General features: G+C 37.2%; 1 protein-coding gene across 2 annotated transcripts in view; it reads right to left on the bottom strand.

Annotated features, from left to right (window-relative positions):
• LOC129923206 (FMRFamide receptor-like) overlaps positions 1–22,138 on the bottom strand; it is a 74,370-nt gene extending 52,232 nt beyond the window's left edge. The window contains exons 1-3 of one of the 2 annotated variants that reach the window (XM_056013248.1): positions 21,818–22,138; positions 17,782–17,921; positions 513–867 (exon numbers count right to left, since the gene is read on the bottom strand). In XM_056013248.1, coding sequence (XP_055869223.1) covers positions 513–844 — 332 coding nt within the window. In that variant the 5' untranslated portion in view covers positions 845–867; positions 17,782–17,921; positions 21,818–22,138. The remainder of the gene's footprint in view (positions 1–512; positions 868–17,781; positions 17,922–21,817) is intronic. The other variant, XM_056013246.1, reaches the window with a different exon arrangement.
• Between the last annotated feature and the right edge of the window lie 693 nt (positions 22,139–22,831).

A 22,831-nucleotide genomic window follows, 5' to 3' on the forward strand; every position in this document is an offset into this window, starting at 1 on the left:
CCTCGCGATATAGTAGGGTTCCGCGGAACACAGTTTGGGAAACACTGATATAAAATATGGAATTGTTAACAATTATAGCTATTATGAAGTGGTTAATCGATAGGCCAAACTCCTTAGCTGTTAAGATGAAAAGTAAAAAGGTTTTAAAACATCTTTGAAATTACAGGTGACGGCCTCACAATAGGAGAAGATCAAAGTCCTTTGCTGCCAGAGTGCCAGGCATTAGGTCTTCATTTAGGGAAAGCTAGTATGATTTGATTGGCAACACTGATCTTTCATCCTTGACAGTGCTAATTTTGTCTATGTATTCCAAAATCTTTACTTTCTTAGGTTTCGAACCCCTCCCCACACGTTACTCCTCATCGCATTCTCGTGTCACTCCCCCCCTTCCCTTTTGGGTGTACTTAATTTGGCCTACTTTTAGAATGTAAAGGGGATCTTACAAATCAAACTTTGGTATGAAAATCACCTATTAATAGTTTAAAAAAAAAATAATTGTTGAATATACTTACTCGCCCAGCCAGACGACCAGTAGGGCGGCCAGGAAGAGGGTGTCAGTGAGGCACTTGGTGGTCAAATACATGATGCACGATTTCTTTTTGAGCGTCTGACCCATAAAAATAGTGACCGAGGTCAGGTTTCCGAAGAATCCCAGCAGGCACAAGACTGGCACCACAAACTTCTGCAGCTGCATGACCTCGTTGTAAGGGACGTCAGCAATGTCCGCGAAGTTAGGCAACTCGTTGCTGTAGTCGGGCGCCGTGGTAATCCTAGTGATGTTTTCCACAATGCCGCCCCCAATATCTAAGCTGACATTAGAAACATATGTACTGTGGTTCGGCATTTCCCAGGTAACTTTGAGGATGGCTGATGACATAACCATAAAGACTCATATTACTAAAAATGTTGGGTTTTTAAATCGTTTAACTAAGAAAAACTACAATTTGAATTTATATTTCAGCTCTTCTAAAATCAAATTTATTTTTAGAAATCGGGTATCAACTCATTCTGTCTGTCTGTTTATCTGTCTGTCTGTATGATAAAAAGTTTGAACATTTCCCATTCTTAGATCAAGTTAAAACTTTGCACAATTATTCACAATTATTCATTGAACCTGACAAGACATCAATCAATCAAAAAAATTAACTGATTAATTAATTAATTGTTGGTATTTAATTATTTTGTTTGATATCGAAATAAGGGGAATAAATGCTAATTAATGAGAGATGTGGATGTATATTTGGATTCAAGCCCCTTATTACGTTTCGATACTTTTTTTTCCTCCCACTTCCCATTCTCAGATCAAGTTGAAATTTTGCATAATTATTCATAGTCGTTGACAATACACGAATCCCTCCAAAAATTAACCAATTAGTTAATCATTTTGTACTAATTAATTAATGTTGTTGTATATAGCAGAAATGAAGCTAAACCCATAATTTTGAGATGAAAAGCAACAATTAGCGGTTCTTTCCCTTTGATAAACTTCGTTTTTGTTTTTTGTTGTTTTTTTTTATATTGCTTGTTGTATCTGTACTTGTTGTTTACTAGTTAAGCCATGTCTTTATAGACTGTTTATCAATCAATCGAATTCTATTTTTGCTACAAGAGTTGAACTGATATAATATATTATTATTTATTATTTTTATTATTCAATCTTTGTTTCTTAAATGGTCTTGTAGAGAAGATGAGCTAGATGACTAGGTGATCATCACCGAAATAATCAATGCCGAAAAAACAAATTATAAACATTCGCCAACAGAGCTTTAAAAGGGACATCTTGTATTGGAGGCGAAACGCTGGTAAGAATCAGTAGTTTTAAAATACTTAAAATGCTTCGGAGCTATCGTCTGAAATGAAGGAACCAAACCTGAATTTCACAGTCCACAGCAGCACTTAAGAAAGTCACAACAATCTGGAAAGACAAAGACATAGCCGTTGACACTAAAATCAGACTGATGCTCTCTCTCTCATCATGGAAACATTCTTGTAAGCCTGCGAATGTTGGACGCTAACTACATAACTAAAGAAGAAGATCCTAACAAAAGAATTGAGATGATATAGAAGGATCTTAGGTATCACATACAAAGACCGCATCACAGATGACAAGATTCGGAAAAGAATCAATCGGATCCCACGATGACCTGCTGAGCTCTGTCAAAAAACGCAAACTAAAAACTTTAACATAGAGTCCTTAGGGCTTGCAAAGACCTTCCTGCAGGGAGCAGTACCAGGAAAAAGAAAAGGATGCAAGCAAAGCAAGCGATGAGAAGACAACATCAAAGAGTGGACAGGCCTGTTACTGGAAGAGATTCTTACTTAGACAGATCCTCCCCCGCGATCAATGCATTAGGCGGCACGCTGTCTCCATTCAGATCTGTCACTGGCAATGTCTGAACGTAGAAAGAAATTAACATTAAATATCTTCTACTTCCGGTTCTTCGTTCACAAATAGAAGTCTAATCATAAAAGTTGGCATTCATTATTTTAAATTCATACATTCAAAGATTTGTAGGTGTTATACATTTTTTTGAATATTATTATATGACGATCACTCTATTGCATCTTGTAAAAAGACTCACTCACAGAACTACACACATTTTCAATGACTATAATTTAGAACATCGGCCCGCGACGTCGTTTCATCCGGCCCGCCTAAACATCAGCCCACCAAGTGTTGAATAGCACGTCCCCACACAAATAAAAAAATTGAAAAAAATGTTTCCCTACCTTAGGGCTCTTACTATTTCTTTGATGGATTGTGGCACTGATAAAAAGCCAATATATTTATGTTTTATAGAGGAAATGTAGAGCTCTTTTTATAGAACATAACACCCAACATTATAACACAAAATTAAATAAGACAAAGAGATACGAATATCTAACAAGGGCTAGAGTCACAGGTTTATACTAAAATTGTTTCTTTTTTTTTTTTTTACCTTTTTGACGATATGGCCCGCAACTCGAGTGTCGAAATTAAAATGACCCTTAGGCCAAATAAGGCTGATTTAGAACAATAGTTTCAAGCCATTTTGATCTATTTTGTTTTCTAAGAATTAAGTCTGTTGAAAGACCAGCTACAGAGCTGATCATATCGACAGAGTAAGGAAGTCATTTTCAGACTTCGAATGCGTAAAAAAAAAGTGCTTGCTTGCAGTCATTCATGAGCAAGAAAAGGAATGCAGTTGAAGGCTGTCTTATGGGAATTACGAGTGAAGGATGTGGTATAAGATCTCAATTCAAAACTAAAAGACAGGGCAGAAGATTTGGTAATGTTTTCTATTTCCGCTAACGAGTCCACCGACATATCTGATACTGATCCAAATCTTTATTCGAGGCAAAAACAGCAACTTTGAAATCATAGAGAAGTTAGTAGCTCTTAGACCCCCACTGGCAAAAACATGTTTTAAAAAGAGTTTCAACCATCACAAAGGCTGCTCCAACTTGCCGTCTCATTGATGTAACCAGATGAAAAGAAGTTGGTTTCAGATAAACTTCTCATTCATTATTGCAAGGGCTAGAGTCACAGGTTTATAATAAAATTGTTTATTTTCTTTTTTTTTACCTTTTTGACGATATGGCCCGCAACTCGAGTGTCGAAATTAAAATGACCCTTAGGCCAAATAAGGCTGATTTAGAACAATAGTTTCAAGTCATTTTGATCTATTTTGTTTTCTAATATTTCGATAGTGTGGGCGGTGGGATATGTGCATGCTCGACAGCGAGGCTGCTCAATTCTCTCTCGCTATATGACCTACTAATATTCCACCCTATAATTTGCTGTCAGATTTTCAAAGACCTTTACGTTTGAACAAGGATCTAAGAACTGATCTTGTTTATGCCTCCCTAGGCCAGTTTGGGGCTGGAGTTAATAACGCATCATTCCTTTCAGAGCTACCTAGTACGTCTCCTCCCCCATCGCAGCACGCGATTTCCTGGCTATAAAAGGAAGAGTTATTTGTCTGGACGTCTGGTCATTTGAGGATGGCACGATAATGACCTTTACGGTGGCAGTGTCTCTTGTCACAGTGAAATAATGTTTACCATAACAAGGTCTGTCACGTGTTTCTAGCGTCAGACAAAAGATGAGCTCTGCTTATTGAAGGATTTATGAAGTAAACGCATTTACATGGAATGTCACATGGTGTACGCCTCAAGGTTGCAAGAGAAGTGTAAACAGGTAGTGTATTTACACAATGCCTATCAGGGGCGGACTAGCTATATGGGCATTCGGGCAAATGCCCGGTGGGCCGGTACCAAATGGGCCGGTCTGGTCGTGACCAGAGAACTTTTTTTTTCAAGACAACTTTAAAAAAAAAAAGTGACAGCAGCAAGAAAGAGATGTTCAAGTTTTTTTTTTTTTTTTTGGACAATTAATTTTGTTTAAAATTTAACTAGAATATCAAAAACGTTTCACTATACTTATTATCATTTGCAAAACGTCAGACCGTAATGTTTTGTTATGTACGAGCGCCATGGACTTCAGCACTGCTTTGATGTCTTCGTGGTTGTGTTTGGTCTGATCATTTTGCTGGTCGGCATGTACAAACTTTCTGCTTACTTCGAAGTCATTAAAGACGTACATTCTTATACTAATGAACTGGTTTTATTTAGCGCTGATACATCCGATATTTAATGAAAGGAGATTTATATTTTAAATAATCAGGGCCGGATTTAAGGGAGTGCAGGCGGGGCTACATCCCCGAGGAAATATATATATCGGTATTTCGACGTCTCTGAAACTTTTAAGTATCATTTTTTTTTTCCTTTTTAAAGCTAACACTTTAAAACTTAGGTCGGCTGGCAACGCTGTCGTTAAGTGTCCGCTTGTGGCATGCTCGTAATATATGAATGCATCTCCGGAATTACGGCAGTACATCTACCAAGGGCCTTACCGGCCCTTACCCTCCACAAACTCAAAATTATACACTTCTTAAAACTAAAATTTTCAGATTAAAAGTTTTTAAAAAAAGCAAAGTGAGACTAAATTTAGCATGTTTTTAGATATAAGTATTTTTATTTCTAAGTGGAATTTCATGAAAGCTTTTGAAAAACTGTAGGGGGCCTTCACAAAAACCCTGCCCCGGGGTCCCCACATACTTAAATCAGGCCCTATAAATAATGGGTCATGGTACATTCTTATAAAATTCGCGTTTTTTGAGAATGTACTAAGACGAAGCAAGATCTTTTCACATTAAGTTCCCCTCTAACCGTTCTGCTTACTCTAGTCTTTAAATGGAATAGGTTGTTTGAGCCAGCCAGGAAAACCAACGACTTATCAGACACCCAGTGACATGACACATGAAATGCCTAGGACGCAATTATTTTCTTTTTTTTTTTAAGTAACATCTGTCATCTATAAGTAATATCATAACGTAACATTTAATACTATTGTAACCGAGGGCAAACACTCCACGAAAGATAAAGGTGAAGAGATATTTTTTTTACAAGATATTAGACGATCACAACATAAAAGTCTTATGAGTTCATTTAACTGCTCTGGCCTGCAGGGTTCACTGTCTCCGCCACTGCCTTCCACTAGCATACACCGTTCACTGCTGCCGCCTATGTCTTAACGTTCCAACAGGGTTCTCTATCTTGCCACTAACGCAGGTCACATGACATGTCTCAGGAACAATAGTATACATACACTAACAGGAATGACCTTTTCCACTTTCCTCACACGACTTCTTCCTGACCAGACAACCTACACTGCTTCTGACCCGCTTACCACACTGGCAATGATCCCTTCTACAACTCAGGCGGTTCTAAGCTTCTAATCTATCTCTGTTCTGTCTCTCTATCTACTTGGCTGGAATCAACAGTCCACCATCTTGTTTCTACCCACTCACTCGTCTTTAACAGTGCCCTGGTGCGTACCATACGCTTCAATGTGGGAGCAGAGATATAACAATATATTCATTTCAAACTTATTAAGGCTGCTATTGTACTGTTAATAGTTTTCAGACTACATACATGTATAAATAAAATACAGTATGTAATCCTACGCAAGCATACATCCAGTATTTGACGCATTATCAAACTTTATCTACATATATTATACACATATAATATGACATGTCATTTGTGGGCCGGGTTATATGGTAATGCCTGGGCCGATTTTGACACCCAGTCCGCCCCTGATGCCTATATATATATATATACTGATGAAAAAAAAAAAAAAAGAAAAAATATACTTTTTATAAAAACAAACCTCATATTAAGGGCAATTGTATTAATTAGTTTAGATCAATCATGTAATTATATTTATAATAGATCTAGACTAACAATGATAAATCTGTGCGAATAGAAATATTTTCACCAAATGTTTTCATTTAGCGCTATTTCCTGCTTTTAGCTCTCTCAAAGCGCAATGATCCTATCACTTATCTGGACCAGTTGGAAAAAGGGGGCGGGGGAGGGGATGGGGTATCTGTGTGAAGGTCACCGTGATGGCTTTTTCAATGTATTTAGATAAAAAAAATGTGTACGACTCGAGGGCTCTAGCCAATACATTTACCATTGAGCCAGCGAAGTGCAATTGAAAATAGAAGGCTTTACAGTTATCTATTTTTATCTATTGTTAGTTTCAAACTTTTAAGCGACGACCTAATTCTCTACACAAAGTATAAAGGGAGCTAATTCAACGTATAACACCCCAACTGTCCCTTGTTCGATACCGAACATAATAATCAAATTCAGTAGTTGTTTAATTTTTTTTATTTTATTGATAATTGTTTTGTGAATTTTTTTTTTGGTGTGCTAAATTTTGAAGTTGATCCGAGCTTGGGTGAGGGAGAAATAACGTGTACAAATTGTTTAGCAGACAGACAGACCACTGGCGGATCCAGGGGGGGGGGCGGTAGGGGCGATCGCCCCCCCCACTCGGCCGACCCCCCCCCCGGGGGGGGGAGGCGGACGAACTTTAGTATAGGATTCACACAATTTGTATACGAATTTATTACTTATGTTAAAAATATATACAAATTATTTATATTTCAACCTATTTTTAGATTATTTCGCCCCCCCCCACTAGTATGTTGACCGATTTGGTGGGGTCAGGAGGGGGCGATGGTATCAATCCCGCGCCCCCCCCCCTTACACTTTCGAGTGGGGGGGGGCGGTCCAATTTGTTTGTAGAAATCACAGCTTGCTAACAAAATCAATTAAATATCTATATTATTAAAACTTATTATAGATATTTTAACCGATCTTTATATCGTTCCCTGTTTGCCGATTGGTGGGGGGGGGGGGGCGAATACCTCTACTGCCCTTCCCACCTAAACCCTTTGAGTGGGGGGGGCGGTCCGTTTTTATGGAGAAATCATAGTTTGTGAACAAAATTAGTTGAATTAATATATACATTTTATATTATGTCGCTCCCTTTCTGGTATATTAGCCGATTCGGTGGGGTGAGGGGGGGGCGATTGCATGTACTGCCCTCCCCACTCTAGCCCTCTGAGTGCTGGGGCAGGGGCGTAACTAGGGATTCGGGGGCCCGGGGGGATTGACCTCTTTGGGGGCCCCTTGCATTTTGACATTCGACATATGACATGAGATAATGTACGCAAAAATATATAAGCCTCAAATCAAATTGGTTCAGTATATCAGTAAACTTAACAAAAAGTAATCATCAAGACTCTTTTAATGAATAATACCGTTGTTTATTAGTTAAATAATGCACAAGTGACAAATCTAAATTGATATCGCTTCACGTCCTGCTTTCTGTGCAGCAAAGATATCTATAACATCAACTACATCGATACTTTCTAGTATTTGTGACTTCACTAACATTAAAACCATGATAAGCCTTTCTTGCGTCATTGTGCTCCTGAGATACTTTTTGATGAGCTTGAGCTTTGAGAATGATCTCTCACATGATGTAATGGAAGTGGCCTGAGTTAGCGGTATTCGGAGGAGGTTGCAAAGTCTTAGCAAACGTAATTCCCATATGAAGCCTGTTTCCTCAATATGTCTATTGGTGATTGTATTACTGTTTGTTGATGAAAAGTGCTCGTGCATCAATGACATCATTGAAAAAGCGATTTTCCATTTATTTCATCATACAAACAGGAAAAGTAGCACAGTTTGTCACAAGCGTGTCTTCTAACAGGTGTCTTGGTTCAAGAAGAAACCCAAAGGTATCCATTTTCTTTCCAGCCTTTGGAATCTGCCCTTCATCTCCATATGAAATCTGTCCAGCACTTCTGTCGCAACACGTTTGAATTGCAGTAATATTGACAGTCCTACATTAGAACTCAACTTCCCATCAAGTCTTTTCTTTCATATGGTTGTTTTGATTACAGGGAATCCATAGTATTCACTACCTTCTTTTGATTTTTCGATGGATTGGGTTTTTGTCAGTTTCTCATCATTTTGCAGAAAGCATGAAAGGGTACTAATTTCTTTAGCAGATTCCCGTATATGCAGTCCAGACTTTTGTAGTTTCTTCCGAACTATATTAATTATATTCGTAATTTTCCACTGCATAAAGAAGATTCTGTGCTAATATTATATGGCATTACGTCATTGTTGGTTGTTTATGTTTTGTGCGAAAGCAAAAGGATTCAGAGTATACAAAAGTGGGAAAGATCCATATCTCGTTATGCTCGAGTATAGAAATACTCCGATAAGTGGACTGCCGTATTCACCATCACAACTGCTGACGAGTAAAAGACTCAGGGAATCATTCCAACTGATCACAATCTTCTGAAACCATTGGTAGCTGAAAATGCAGAGACATTACTCAACGAACGACAGATGAAAAGCTAAGTGAAATACGATGCAAAAGCAAGACTACCTAAAGATTATTCTGTCGGAGAGTTCGTCTAGGTCAAACATGGCAGAAAGCAGTTGTCATAAAAAAAAATTCAGCACCCAGATCTTACATCATAAAGACAAACAATGGAATAACATACAGAAGAAATCAACGCTTTTTAAATAAGAGTTTCGATGAAGACATCTCTAGGTACTATGATACCGATGAAGACAATGAACTGCAAACTGTTGCTACAAACGAAACAGACAGTTATAGATCAACGTCTTGAGAACTTGTTCAGTCAAGACAACCAGAAGTGGACGAATTGTTAAAGTTCCTAGTAGACAGTGCCGGTCGCAGTGGGCGCCGCGCTTTCATAGGCCCCGCGCTAATTCCAAGTGTACATTATTAAATTAAACAATTATAACGTATATAAAATAACAGGGTTTTCGCGACCTCCTGATTTTTCAGGGCCTCCAGGAAATCTCATGAAAAGGCAAAATATACGATAAAGTCCTGAACTTTTTTTTTGAATTTATTCAAATCTCCTGAAGAATAGACGAAATTGACGTTTTGGGGTGCCAATAAATAAAAAGTGGCATTGCGAGGCTGCGAGCTTTCATTTGATAAAAATTTATTGCAAAGACGAAAGTAGGCCTATTTTCTAATTCAAAAAATAATAATTTTGACATTATGCTTATCCCTACCCAGACTAGGCCCCGCGCGATCCGTTTCGCATAGGGCCACGCAAATGCTAGGGCCGGCCCTGCTAGTAGATATCACTATTAAGAACTTTAAAAGGAAGGGTGTGATAATAACTTCAATAGGAAGGATGTATTAATATTATATGATATTACGTCATTATTTTTGGTTTATGTTTTGTGCAAAAGCAAAAGATTAGATGTAAATAAAAAGAGAGAGTTTCCATTGGATTGAGGAAAGATGAATAAAGGGGTAATAACTCGAGTGTGAAGTTTAATTCTGAAATTATAGACGCCAAACCCGAATAATGGACAATTTTAGCATTGTTAAGAATAACTTTTAGTTATACTCGATTCTGTAAATTTTGCTTCAAGGTTAATTAGTGTAGCCATATAATACTCGCCATTTAGATCTATTATTAGTAGAGGTAACAAGATACCTGGAATTCGCTGTATATCATGCAGTTTTATTCGTGGCAACAAAGTTTAAAATGGATAAACCATACCTCTCTGAAAACTGATCTGTGCGGCAAAAATATTTTTAAAATATCTAGGTTTAGTCTTTGTGATAAATTTAATCCATAAATGTTGATTAAAAAAAGACACCCGTTGACACTATTTGTCAATCAAATATATTAATTTATGTATTTACAAATAAATTTCGGACACCCATTTGGGGCCCCCCCCTAGGTGGGGGCCCGGGGGGATTTTAAAATTCTCCCCCCCCATCCCCCCCCCCCTTAGTTACGCCACTGTGCTGGGGGGCGGTCCTATTTTTGTGGAGAATCATAGTTTGTGAACAAAATTAGTTGAATATCTATATAATATAAACTACGTATTGATATGTGACCCATTGTTTATTATGTCGTACCATACTCTAATCTCAAATTGTATCATTAGTAAATTTAAATGAAAGATGGTTGTACCAGTTGGGAGGGGCGATACATGCAATCGCATTTCCCCCATCGGAAAAATCAATACTTTTTCTTTTTGTATTATAGTTAAGAAATTACAAAATTTAAAAAAATCTGTCACTAATATAATTTATATACACTATAAATTAAATTCTTATATCGAGTCGCCCCACCCCTATTCTTTAATGCCAAATGCAATATTTAGCAGAAATTATTAAAGAAGCTAAGATTAATCGTTTTCACTCTACCGCCCCTCCCATTTCCAGACAGGGTTTATTTATATAATTTCACATGAATTTATCATAATTATTTTAAGAAAGACTTTGCATTCAAACGAAATTTTTCAGTATAAAAGTCATGATTGAGATGAGTTCTAAACTCAAATAGTGTTTTCATAGTCGCCTTTTCCCAACCTTTACTCAATCTGATATTTTTCTAGTTAAATAAATTTGGGACTATAACTCACAATTTATACTTCAATTTTCTTAAATACTATTTATCGAATAATTTTTTTATTTGCAATGTATTATGGGCCTATAAATTTATATTAGAATATTTTCAAGGTCCTTTTTTAATAGTATGAATAATGAGCTGTAGATGTCAGGAGAATGCGTTTCTGCAGTGAAAAATGCAAGAAAACGCTTTTGGCTTCGCCCCGAACTCCATTGATGAATAATGAGCTGTACTTGTCAGGAGAATACGTTTCTACAGTGAAAAAAGCAAGAAAACACTTTTGTCGTCGGGGCCCCAGTTGTTTTGTTTTTCGCCGAAGGTTGAGAAATGATATATATATATATATATATATGTGTGTGTGTGTGTGCGCGCGCGCGCTGTACGCACGTTTATGCATAGGGTTAGGGTTTGCTGGGCGTTAGGGTTAGGGTTTGAAAAAAATTCGCCCCCCCCCACTCCAAAGTTCTGGATCCGCTAGTGAGACAGACAGACAGTCAGAGTGAGTTGATATAAGTTTTGGAAAAGAAAGCAGTCTTTGCTAGGTAGGTCACTTCGATGATATGTCGGAGTACCGGGGAACAACGATTGTTTACCCGCACAAACCAACGAGCATGCGCCCTAATGGCAGACCACGAATACGACGGCGTGATGTTGTAGAGGCAGATCTAAACAGCTGCGTTAGGGCATGAAAACGAAAAAAAAAAGTCTTCAAAGAGATTCGAACCCGGGAACTCTCAGTTCGGAAGCCTAGTGCTTTAGCACTCAGCCACCGCGCCCCTTAAGGCAAATTCAAATGAAGAAATAAAAAGTACGAATTAAAATGTATGCATGTTTTGAAAATTATTTACTGTATCGATTGTCGTTCTTATGTTTACATGTGCTTGTAACTGGTCCGTAAGAATGTGTTCACGCAATGTTAGAGACGAATGTGTTGTGTAGTGATTCAGTGTGTTAAAGCCATACTATGCGGACATGGTTTTTAACAATATTGTGTCAATATGTTCATAACAATGCAATTAAAACTAAGTAAGCAATGGAACTGAATTTATGGTCTAGCTTATTTAGTTGGTAAATGAACCACTTGGCACACTGATGGTTAACCTACGGCCCGCGGTACTACAACTGTCTACAACAGCCTCAAACGTTCTGCCAACACTAACAAGTTGCTGTGGATAACTTCCGATAAATTTTCCCTTTCAAAATTAAGCAGTCTATAGGGCAGATGATGTAATGGTCATTTGTTTCTGTGGTTAACCTACTGTCCGCAGGCCAACAACGCTGTGTTATCCAAGCCCCGAGCGTTCTGCCAACACTAAATAATAAGTTTCTGTGGCTCATTTCTACTCAATTTTCCCTTTCAGACTGTGCGGTCTATAGGGCAGATGTTGAAAAGATCATCTGTTTCTGTGGCTCACGGTTAGCGAGGGTGTCATGTGGCCAGCACAACGACCAACCGTTTATAATTTTACCCAACTAATGTCAGATACCCATCAGAGGTTGATGGACTTAAGAGTCTTCCCAGAAATTCCAAAATAAAAAAATCCATGGATTCGAACCTGGGACCATCTGTTCCAGAAGCCAAACGCTTTACTACGCAGCCTCCTTCATTTACTCTGGGCTTTTTTTTCTTGGTCCTCGAGTCAATCACAGGTGTTTTATGCATATGTCACCACCTCTCTTTTCCTGCCGAAAAATGTTGGGTATCACTGACTTGGAAACATTAAAAGTTTTAAAATACCTCTTCAATCCATCTAAACCAGTGTTTCTCAAACATTTTCCTTAACGGAACACGTCGCACATTCTGAATATTTAGCGGAACACTGCTTATTTTTTGAGAAACTAATTCACTTGGTGGCCTAATAGTTACTTATTTCAGTAGTTCGTGGAAAACCCATTCTAGCCTCGCGGAACACTAGGGTTCCGCAGAAAACAGTTTGGAAACCTCTTATCTAAATTAGAGGAGAGAGAAAAAAAGACATTCTTTTTTGGAGGCTAATATGTGTGTATATGTGCCAAGGGCAGAGTAGCTGATGAAACTACCAGCTGGTCTGTCATAATGGATGTTAATTTAAGTCACGTGTGTTTCGGTTGAAGGGGCGTATGTGTTAAAGAGACGTGAGCCAGTAAAGACTTGGTTGTGCAGTTGTTGTCGGTCGGTCGTTGTACTGTATCACCAAATCGTTGGTACAACCGATGTAAGCGATGTAGGCGTATTTATTGAAAGAAACTTTAAATAAACTGAACAAACTTCTCTTGTGAACAAAAGTTCATATAATTTCTATTACAATATTCACAGATTTAACGTGAGAGATAGATCTAATAGTCATGAAATAAACTGAAATTTAAACAAAATGTCACTCACTAAAAAAACACGTCTTTACTATTTCAAATTACTGGTTCATCTGCCGTTCTTAACATAGATTATGACAGACCCTGGCGTGATTTCATCATTCTCCAAGACCAAAAAATAATACTCCTTCCTTCACTGAAACGCACACACACTCCATAACAGCGGTGACCTAGATTTTTGTTCAGATTATTATTTCATTTGTGCTACTGCTACATTTCAGATCTGGAAGAAAAGCGTGCCATACGGAAAATGACCAGCACCTCTACCACCAAAGCGAAAGCCACCTTAACCTGCGATACATGTGGACGGGAGTGTCTCTCTCCAAAATAGGGCTCCACAGACACATAAAAAAGTGTTCGAGATGAACCATAGTCGTTCTATGAGGCCAACTATTTTTGTATAAAAAGAAGTCTGTTCAAGATTATTCCATCAAAAATTTAATACGTCTACATAGGTTTAGTTGTACTTGCTGTTCGGACTACAAAACAACGACCAACCAACAACACCTAGATTTATTTTCTAGCAGTAAAATACTGTGGAGACAGCTTGCAGCCCAAAGCGCAATTTAGCAATACTGTACCTCTTCTGAGTAGTCGGCATCGAATACAAGCCTTATACTGTATATGTACATTTTCAGATTTAAAAAGTTTGTATTAGAATTTGTAGTATGATGGTACTTGTTGACTGAGTGATAAAACGCTTTGCGGGGTGTCTCGGGTTCGAATCTTGGTGACGACTGGGATTTTGAATTTCCAGATTTTAAGGACGCCCTTGAATCCATCCAACTCTAATAAGTACCTGACCTTAGTTGGGGAAGTAAGGTGATTAGGTCGTTGTGATGGTCACATAAAATCATCGGCCACATAAATAGATGACCTTTACATCATCTGCACTAGAGATCGAAATGTCTAATAGAGTGTACTTTACTTTTACATTTTTTGTATGGTGTAAGAAATGAGGATTGTTAGAAAATCAATTTGGATTTGTCTCACTCTGTCACATGCTTATACTCCAATAAAACTAAAAGATGTGTATTTAGGCCTAAGTTTACATTTAGGAAGAGTAAGTGACGTCTTTCTGTCTAGAGTATTCTAGAGACTCCCCATAACTGACGCCTTTACCGCAAAGTGGAAATAATGCATAAGACAATGGACCATAATTTCAAAATACCATGCACAAATGAAATACTTCAAAAGGATCATTAATTTTTTTTAAAATTCCTTCTTTCGAATAGGAAAATACAAATTACAGCAGTTTGTTTCCAAGTTTAATAAGAAAATACTAATTAGAACCCTTTGTTTCCAAGTGCTAGCCCGTTTAATAAGAAAATACTAATTAGAATCCTTTGTTCCCAAGTGATAGTCCTTTTAATAAGAAATACAAATTAGAACCCTTTGTTCCCAAGTGATAGTCCTTTTAATAAGAAATACAAATTAGAACCCTTTGTTTCCAAGTGATAGTCCTTTCAATAAGAAAATACTAATTAGAACCCTTTGTTTCCAAGTGATAGTCCTTTTAATAAGAAAATACTAATTAGAACCCTTTGTTTCCAAGTGATAGTCCTTTTAATAAGAAAATACTAATTAGAATCGTTCTTTCCAAAGGCAATTCTGTTTCATAGGAAAATACAAATTAAAAGTCTTTCCCAGTGCTAGTTGAACAAAGAAATACTTGATACACGAGAGGAAAACTAATTAACTAATGTCCTAGTTTGTGTGAAAACGTCCATGAATAATATGATAACTGACGTCTCCCTTCCATTTATTTCAGTATAGATTATACCCCACATATATATATATATTATATATATATATATATATATGTATATATATATATATATATATATATATATATATATATATATATATATATAGTTTCTTGATCAGTCTATTTTTTTGTATCTAAACACTCTGTATTTTTAATGCTGATTTGGTGAAACGTTAATTCTAGTTCATTTAGATAGATATTAGATTGATTGTAGGTGTTCCTCGTTCCATATGCAAGGACAAAGCTGTACAAATACTCCTTCTTACCTAGTGCAATGTAAGTATTGAATGGGTTGCCTGAGCCAGCCAGGAAATCCAGTGACTTGGCAGAATTTAAGTCATTGGTTAACATGCATGACTAGATGCATGACGCGTAGGGCGTAATCATCTTCTTTTTTTAAGTAACGTCTGTATGATATAAGATTACATTGACTGTTACAATTTTAACTCTATTTTATTAAGATAGATATTATATTGATTTCAGTTGTTACTAATAATAAAAATATTAATGGATAGCTTCATGGTCGTGGTCGTTGAGATTTATCGATGGTCCAGTGTTCAAACCCTGCCCGCTCCGATCCCCCGTCGTCCTGCGGGCGGTTTGGACTAGGAAGTAATTATCTTTAAATTGGAAGGAACATCCGAAACATGTAATACATTTTACAAACATTTTAATTGCATTTAAATGATAAATCGAGGCTTGTAAATCAGGGACAACGTCGTATGTTTAAGAACTATATTTTGATGCCTCTTTATAAAACAGATCTAAAAAAAAAAAGAAAAAAAAAACAAACTTCAAGTGATATGCTGCTTTTTTAAAAACATTCTACCATACTAATGCAGTCCTATTTCCCAAGGGAAAGTTTTTACATTTCTCAATCACGTCAGTGCTAATGTAATAGCCAGGAGACGATGACACACTCAGTGCATTAAACCTAAGAGAAGTAATTAGCGTTACTGTCACAGTAATTGGAAAGAGAATTCTCTCTGCTTCCTCCCTCTCCCTCTCCCTCTCTCTCTCTCTGCTCCCTCTCCATCCTCCCCCTCCTCTCTCTCTCTCTCTCTCTCTCTCTCTCTGCTCCCTCTCTCTCTCTCTTTTCGGTATGACTAAACTCTATGTGTTTCTCTAGAAACATAAAAAAACTAAACCTCCAGTTTCAGACCTTGCCATCTATAGGGCAGTTGATGAAAAAGCCATCTGTTTCTGTGGCCAAAGAATAACGAGAGCCAACACAACGACCAACCGTCCTTTACTTTCCCCCAACTTTTGTCAGGTACCCAATTAGAACTGGGTGGACTCAGAGGTGCCCCAAAGATCCCATAATAAAAATCTCAGCCTTCACCAAGATTCGAACCCGGGACGCTTTGAATTTGAATCCAAGCACTTTACCACTCAGCCATCGCACCCTAAAAACAGTTTTTAAATGATCTGGGAACTACCTATATCTACATTTTGTAAAAAGGTAAAGATTAAGAGTGACCAAGGACGCCAGCACATCCTTTTTTTTTTTAAATCTAAGAAACAAACAAACTAAAAATCCTTAATTTTTCAAGCCAAATTTTAAACATTTTCCCCCACACACATTTTCTAATGAAGTAAAATTATAATTTGATTCAAATGTTTATGTTAAAGGAAATGTGTACGTCAATGAAGAGTACGCCCCCAAGTAAAAAAAAAAAATACAATGCTCAAGGGAAATAATTTTGTTCAGACTCTAGATCAATCTAGGTTTAATAAGTGAACCAAAGAAACAACAAGAACTGTGCTGGATGTGGAATGAGACAGTGGCTTCTAATTCAATTTTTTTTTCTTCCTAAATTGATTATGTCAAAGATCAGATGGCATTGGCCTTTCTAAATTGCAGCTGTTCCCGGAAACAAATTGTTAAGTTATACCCCTTAGTATTACGTAAATGTGTGGGCGGGGGGGGGGACTAGAGATTGATTTGATTGGGTGTTCAGGCGAGACCAATCGTTTTAGTAGGCCTGCGACGTCACAACCTGTGGGCAGCTTAGACAAATAGCTTGTTGTCACGTCACAGCTCCGTGATTAGGTCTACTAAGGAGATTGGTATCTGATCAACGCACAACTTTCTTTTGTACTTTATCAAAGAAGATCAGGATGTTAGGTATTGGATGGCTGCCTGGCCGTGCGGTATGCGCACTGGACTGTCGCTCGGTTGTCTCAATGGTACAGGGTTAATATACGTCCGCTGCTATCCCCCTTGGTCCTGCGTGAGGTTTGGGCTAGGATGTAGTCCTGCGTGAGGTTTGGGGCTAGTATGTAATAATAATAATAATAATTTTATTTATAAAGCGCTGTTAACAAACAAAATGTAGGCTCAAGGCGCTGTAACAACATTACAAACAAAAACATGAGAGCTAAAATGACAGTTAATCTAAAAACGTTTTAAACAGATAGGTCTTAATGTTCTTCTTAAAAGTGGTGTAGCATGTTGTCTGTCTGAGATCAATGGGGAGTGAGTCCTGCGTAAGGTTTGAGCTAGGATGTAGATTGCAAAGTAACACCCGAACCATGTAAAACAAAACAAACATTGCAAGTTTGTATCAAACTCAAACAAACACTTACAGTGGGATGTATGACTGAGTGGCCAAAAACCGTTACCTAACAAGGGGGCGTAAGCTTGGATCATAACCCCGCACTGGCCTATAAAAGAAATTTGAACCTGGCGCACTGATCATGCTATAAGCATGAAAGATGTGTGATACAAAAGCTATAAAAAATAGAACGAATTATTTTTGTTGGAATGACCTTTACTATTTAAATACGCCCTTGCTCAGTGTGCCAAGGCAACAAACAACACTTGAGTATACTAACCTCTATGCTGTATCTTTAACCATCAAGATAAGTTGCCACAGAATTGTCATAGTTCCAGTGTCTACACAGTGGAGTAGCTTAATAGAGCTAGTCTACTTTGAATGAGCTATGTTTGCCTTAAATATGCAAATTTTGTTTACCTGTATTGAAAACATTAAAAGGAAGACATGATTTTTCTTACAGTAAGAAAACGACAGCCACACAATGCGGAAGACGTAAATTTAATTTTAAACATAGACAATTCCTTCTTTGTGAAGCTTGGTATATGACGCAAAGAGTTATTTGTTTGCTTTTAATAACTAATGAATGATAGATTTTTTTTTAAAAAAAGGAACGTTTTTTTACCAGACCCTAATTCCCCCCCCCTTTTCTCCGAGAAAATTTTCTGGATAAGCGCATGTATAATAAAATCTACTCAGAGTGAACAAAAGATAGGTCTATCGATCCAGGCCTACCAGACGAGGCGCAAAAAATATTTATTTATTTAAATCTTTAGTGAACACTTGCTGGAGTACCCGCTGGCGTATAGAGAGTGTCTAGACATCCAGAACAAATTTAATTAAAATTTCTATTAAACTTTTAAAAAACTATAAGCTGTCAAACCCGAGTTTACCCTGTGCGGAGTACTGGCTAGTAATTCTTTTCCAAATTTCTAGGAAAATCGTTTGAGCCGTTTTCGAGAACCGTATCAACCCAGGTTTATTTGTGTTTATTTTATTTATTTTTTTATGTTGTTTTTTTTTGACCCGATAAAGAATTGGCAAGTTAAGATTAATTGTAAAAGAGACTTGACTATTAAATATGTTATGTATCATTAAGAGTATGACATATGTTAATTTATTTTAGGTATTTTGTAACTCCATTCAACTAATCCAACCCACCCGAGTAGGATTTTGTATAAACTCACACATTAATTTAAATGCAAGTTTGAAATTCTATTTAAAGAACAAAATACACTTCCTTTTTACTATCCCTCTTATAAGCTTGCAACTTCTTCATAGGGTCCAAACACTATTAAAAAAATGTGGGGACACGGATCTTGAAAACGGCTCTAATGAATTTCCTCGAAGTTTAACAGTTTATGCATATCTTTGGGAAAAGAATTACTATCTAATTCAGAGGTTCTCAACCTTTTAAGCTCGTCGACCCCTTTTACAATCAACCACTCTGCCGCGATTCCCCCCCCCCAACAGATACAGCATTAGAAAAATAGACTATAACAATCCATAGTTTCGATGATCTTAGGCAACCCCTGGCAAGTCGTAAATCGACCCCCAAGGGGGTCGCGATCCACAGGTCGAGAACCCCTGATCTAATTGGTCATACAGGGAAAACGGGAGGACAAATGTGGAGTTAAAAAAAATTAGATTTTAAAAAAATCTATTATTCATTTAGTTATTAAGAGCAAAGCATATCGCGCTTACAAAAATTGGAGAAATTGTCTTAAATTTATTTGTTTTACGTTTTGTATGAAGAAATATCTACAAAACTTTAATATATGTACAATTATATCGGAATGCAAACTATATCACAAGATGTTGAAGGATTTTCAACATATCCTAAGGTACCATTCAGTATTCACAGATATCCCATTTTTTCGTCAGGGTTAACCCTATTTTATACACTGAAAATGCAGGCCAGTCTTCTTTGTCATGTGACGAATATTATATTAGTCAATGCACTCACATCATACGTACACACACACACACGCGCGCGCACACACACACACACACCATAAAAATATGGACCAAGAATAAGAGGCAGACAGAGAAAGCGATTCGATACAATAGACGGGCCTGTCATTGAAAGAGATTCTATCCAAGGCAAAACGCAGGAATGGAGAAAAACGGTCGACAGATCATTTGTGGTGACCCAACGGTTGAACAGACTTAAGTAGATGAAAAAAAAAAGGTGATTCCCCAGAGTTACGCCATGAGAAAATATTACAGATTTTCCTTATGTAAGACAATGCATTTCTTTAATTTAGAAGAAATGTAATCATAAAGGTAATCTAGAGGAAAAGAACTTTCTTTTTTTTCATATCCAATATGTAATTAAAATTAGAACTCAAGAACATGGACATTTTAGTGATGGAATTTCGGACGGAAAGTTCTGAGACCATAAAATAACATTGAGAAAAAACTTATAATTCTTTTTCTATATTATCATTAGATTCTCAAATGTCTTGGATAAATAGTTCTGTATTCGAAATGAGTTGCGCAATGTTTTCCACATCAGGCACTTTCCCATTCAGTGTGGCTTATAAATGGATATTCCAGAGCCTGAGGCTTGTGCTGGCCTCTTGACAAAGTATGTAGCTGTAAAGGAAGTCCTCAGTTTTCTCTAGGGACATTCTAGAAAGTTTTGTTAAGCCTTAAATCTTTCAATTTTATTGTTATAATATCATTGTCAATATTATTATAGCTTCGGCAATACCTAAATTTCACCAGCGCCTAGCATACAAAAAGTGAAAGACCTAACGGCTAGAACGGCTAGACCTAGCACCAAACGTATCCAAAAGACGTAAAAAGAAGACCTAAGTGAAAGACCTAACCCAGACCTAACCCAGATATAAGACTGTTTAACAAATTAGATCGACACGAGGTTATTGCACTGTCAATATTGATTTCTCAACGTTCGTCGCTTCTTCTTTGAAAATGTCAGGTAGAAATGAGCCTTCGGCTCTTGTAACTCTAGACTTGAATGAGAACAGTGCACACTGTTCTGTTAGTCCTTAAAATCGAACACTGACCACAGAGTTTATAATGTTACAATCTCAATTTGTTGCCCCGTTGAAGAAAACTACAATTTGTTGCCTAAGATGAAGGTAAAGAACAAGACTATAATTTGTTGCCCCAGTTGAAGCTTCAGGACAGGGGCTACAATTTGTTGCCCCAGTTGATGCTTGAGGACATGTCTGCAATTTGTTAAGGCTAGCGAGCAAGACTACAATTTGTTGCCCCAGTTGATGCTTGAGGACATGTCTGCAATTTGTTAAGGCTAGCGAACAAGACTACAATTTGTTGCCCCAGTTGAGGCTTGAGGACATGGCAACAATTTGTTGCCCCAGTTAAGGCTTGAGAACAAGACTACAATATGTTGCCCCAGTTGAAGCTTCAGGACAGGGCTACAGTTTGTTGCCCCAGTTGAGGCTTGAGGACATGGCAACAATTTGTTGCCCCAGTTAAGGCTTGAGAACAAGACTACAATTTGTTGCCCCAGTTGAGGTCATACCGGCTGTCTCGCCTACGTATAATGATTTGTTCCCATGTATATTTTACTTGAATTTCATAATTACCTACGATACGATACCCTCATTTAAATTTTCTGCATATTGTTGTTGAAACAGACCGTTTATAATATTCTATATTCGGTTATCCGGACGGTCGACTAACCGGACAGCAGCCGTTCCCAGTTAATACAAATAATCGACAATCTACTTATGTGGAATAATCTTTGTGTGATGTGAGTTAAGTTGAACACAGCACCCCCAAATTGCCCTTCATAACAAACTTTCTCTTTGATCCTTCTCAATACTTTGTCCTGCTTTTAATTAAAGCAATCATTGGTTCGAATTTAACAACAAACATTGTCAACCCCCTTCCTTGGCACCATTAGGCCCTACCTTTTTTCCCTTAATATTTTGGGGTTTATGCCTCTTTTGTTAATCCGGCCTCATGCCGCAGTAAGGAACCTACCGCCGATTTTATTACTTTCCGATTAATATGGAAAAGGAGGTGGGGGTGGGAGGAGTTGTAATCTTAAGTAGAACTATTCGTACCATTATTGTTTTGATCGCTATAATCAGATTGATAGTTTTCTTCCAGGATCACAAAATATAATGATACAAAAATGGTAAGATAAAGTATACATAACAATTAATATAATAATTTTTTTTAGTAATATAATGTTTATTTTTTATTTTTCTAACTCAATATTTACATACATTGTTAATTGTATAATCTCTGACATCATATTTAACAACAATTTTGTCAATTTTTTAAATTGGGTTAGCAAATAATAAAATCAAAGTTACCTCTCTTTGTGTGCCAGTTCATTGGGTTAAATGAACTCCCCTGTCTAGCCAGAGTTCCAGACAGAAAGCGTACACTCTCCAAGGCGGTGAGATAGATACTGGTGTTTCTTGGATTAGCGGGTGTCGGGTCAAGCTTGCTAACTCGGCCGCTTTTTATGTGCTATCACTTCAATCGATCTCTCTTCGTCTCTCTCTCTCTCTCTCTCTCTTTTTCTCTCTCTCTCTCTCTCTTTAACACACACACACATAAAAAAGCGACTCATTTTAGGTGATTCTGAAGACTGCATGCCACCAGAAGCCTTAGCTCTATTCCGTCATTCCCACCCCCTATTAAATGTAATCTTGGCTAATCTTAATGTAAGTCTGTCTAGACGCTTAGATTCTCTATGTCATTGGTTGTAAGAATGGGATTTTATTCATGGTTGTGAAACTCTAAAAATATACATTTAGATATCTATATAAAAAAAGAGCGTATAATATATAATACGGACTGTCCGCATACACGCATACATATTAATAAATAGGCTCTAATGTCTATAGTTAGATCCTGAGAACAATTATAGTTATTCCTTTTTTTTCCACACTCTCTTGAGTAGCTTGGAAATGTATTTAGTTCTATCTATCTATCTATGTATCTATTTATCTCTCTCTCTCTTCTCTCTCTCTCTCTCTCTCTCTCTCTCTCTCTCTCTATATATATATATATATATATATATATATATATATATATATCAAACTATATATATATATATATATATATCAATACAGTATCTATATCTTTATATATCTATCTTTATTGTGCCGCGACTTACCTATAAACAGCGAAAACGCGTTTCAGATGAAAAAAATGGACATATCTTGAGTAACAGGCTTAGAGGAGCAGACCTTAATATTTAGCACTGCTCATAGAGGAGCTAAATAAGAAGTGACATCCTTCTGGCCTACAAATGATTCCATTATTCAGTGGTGGTACTACAAATTGTAGCTATCCCTTGGGTACTTTATGCAGTCCAA

Source organism: Biomphalaria glabrata, chromosome 15 (genome assembly GCF_947242115.1).
Source record: "Biomphalaria glabrata chromosome 15, xgBioGlab47.1, whole genome shotgun sequence".
In the NCBI taxonomy this organism is placed as follows: Eukaryota; Metazoa; Mollusca; class Gastropoda; family Planorbidae; genus Biomphalaria; species Biomphalaria glabrata.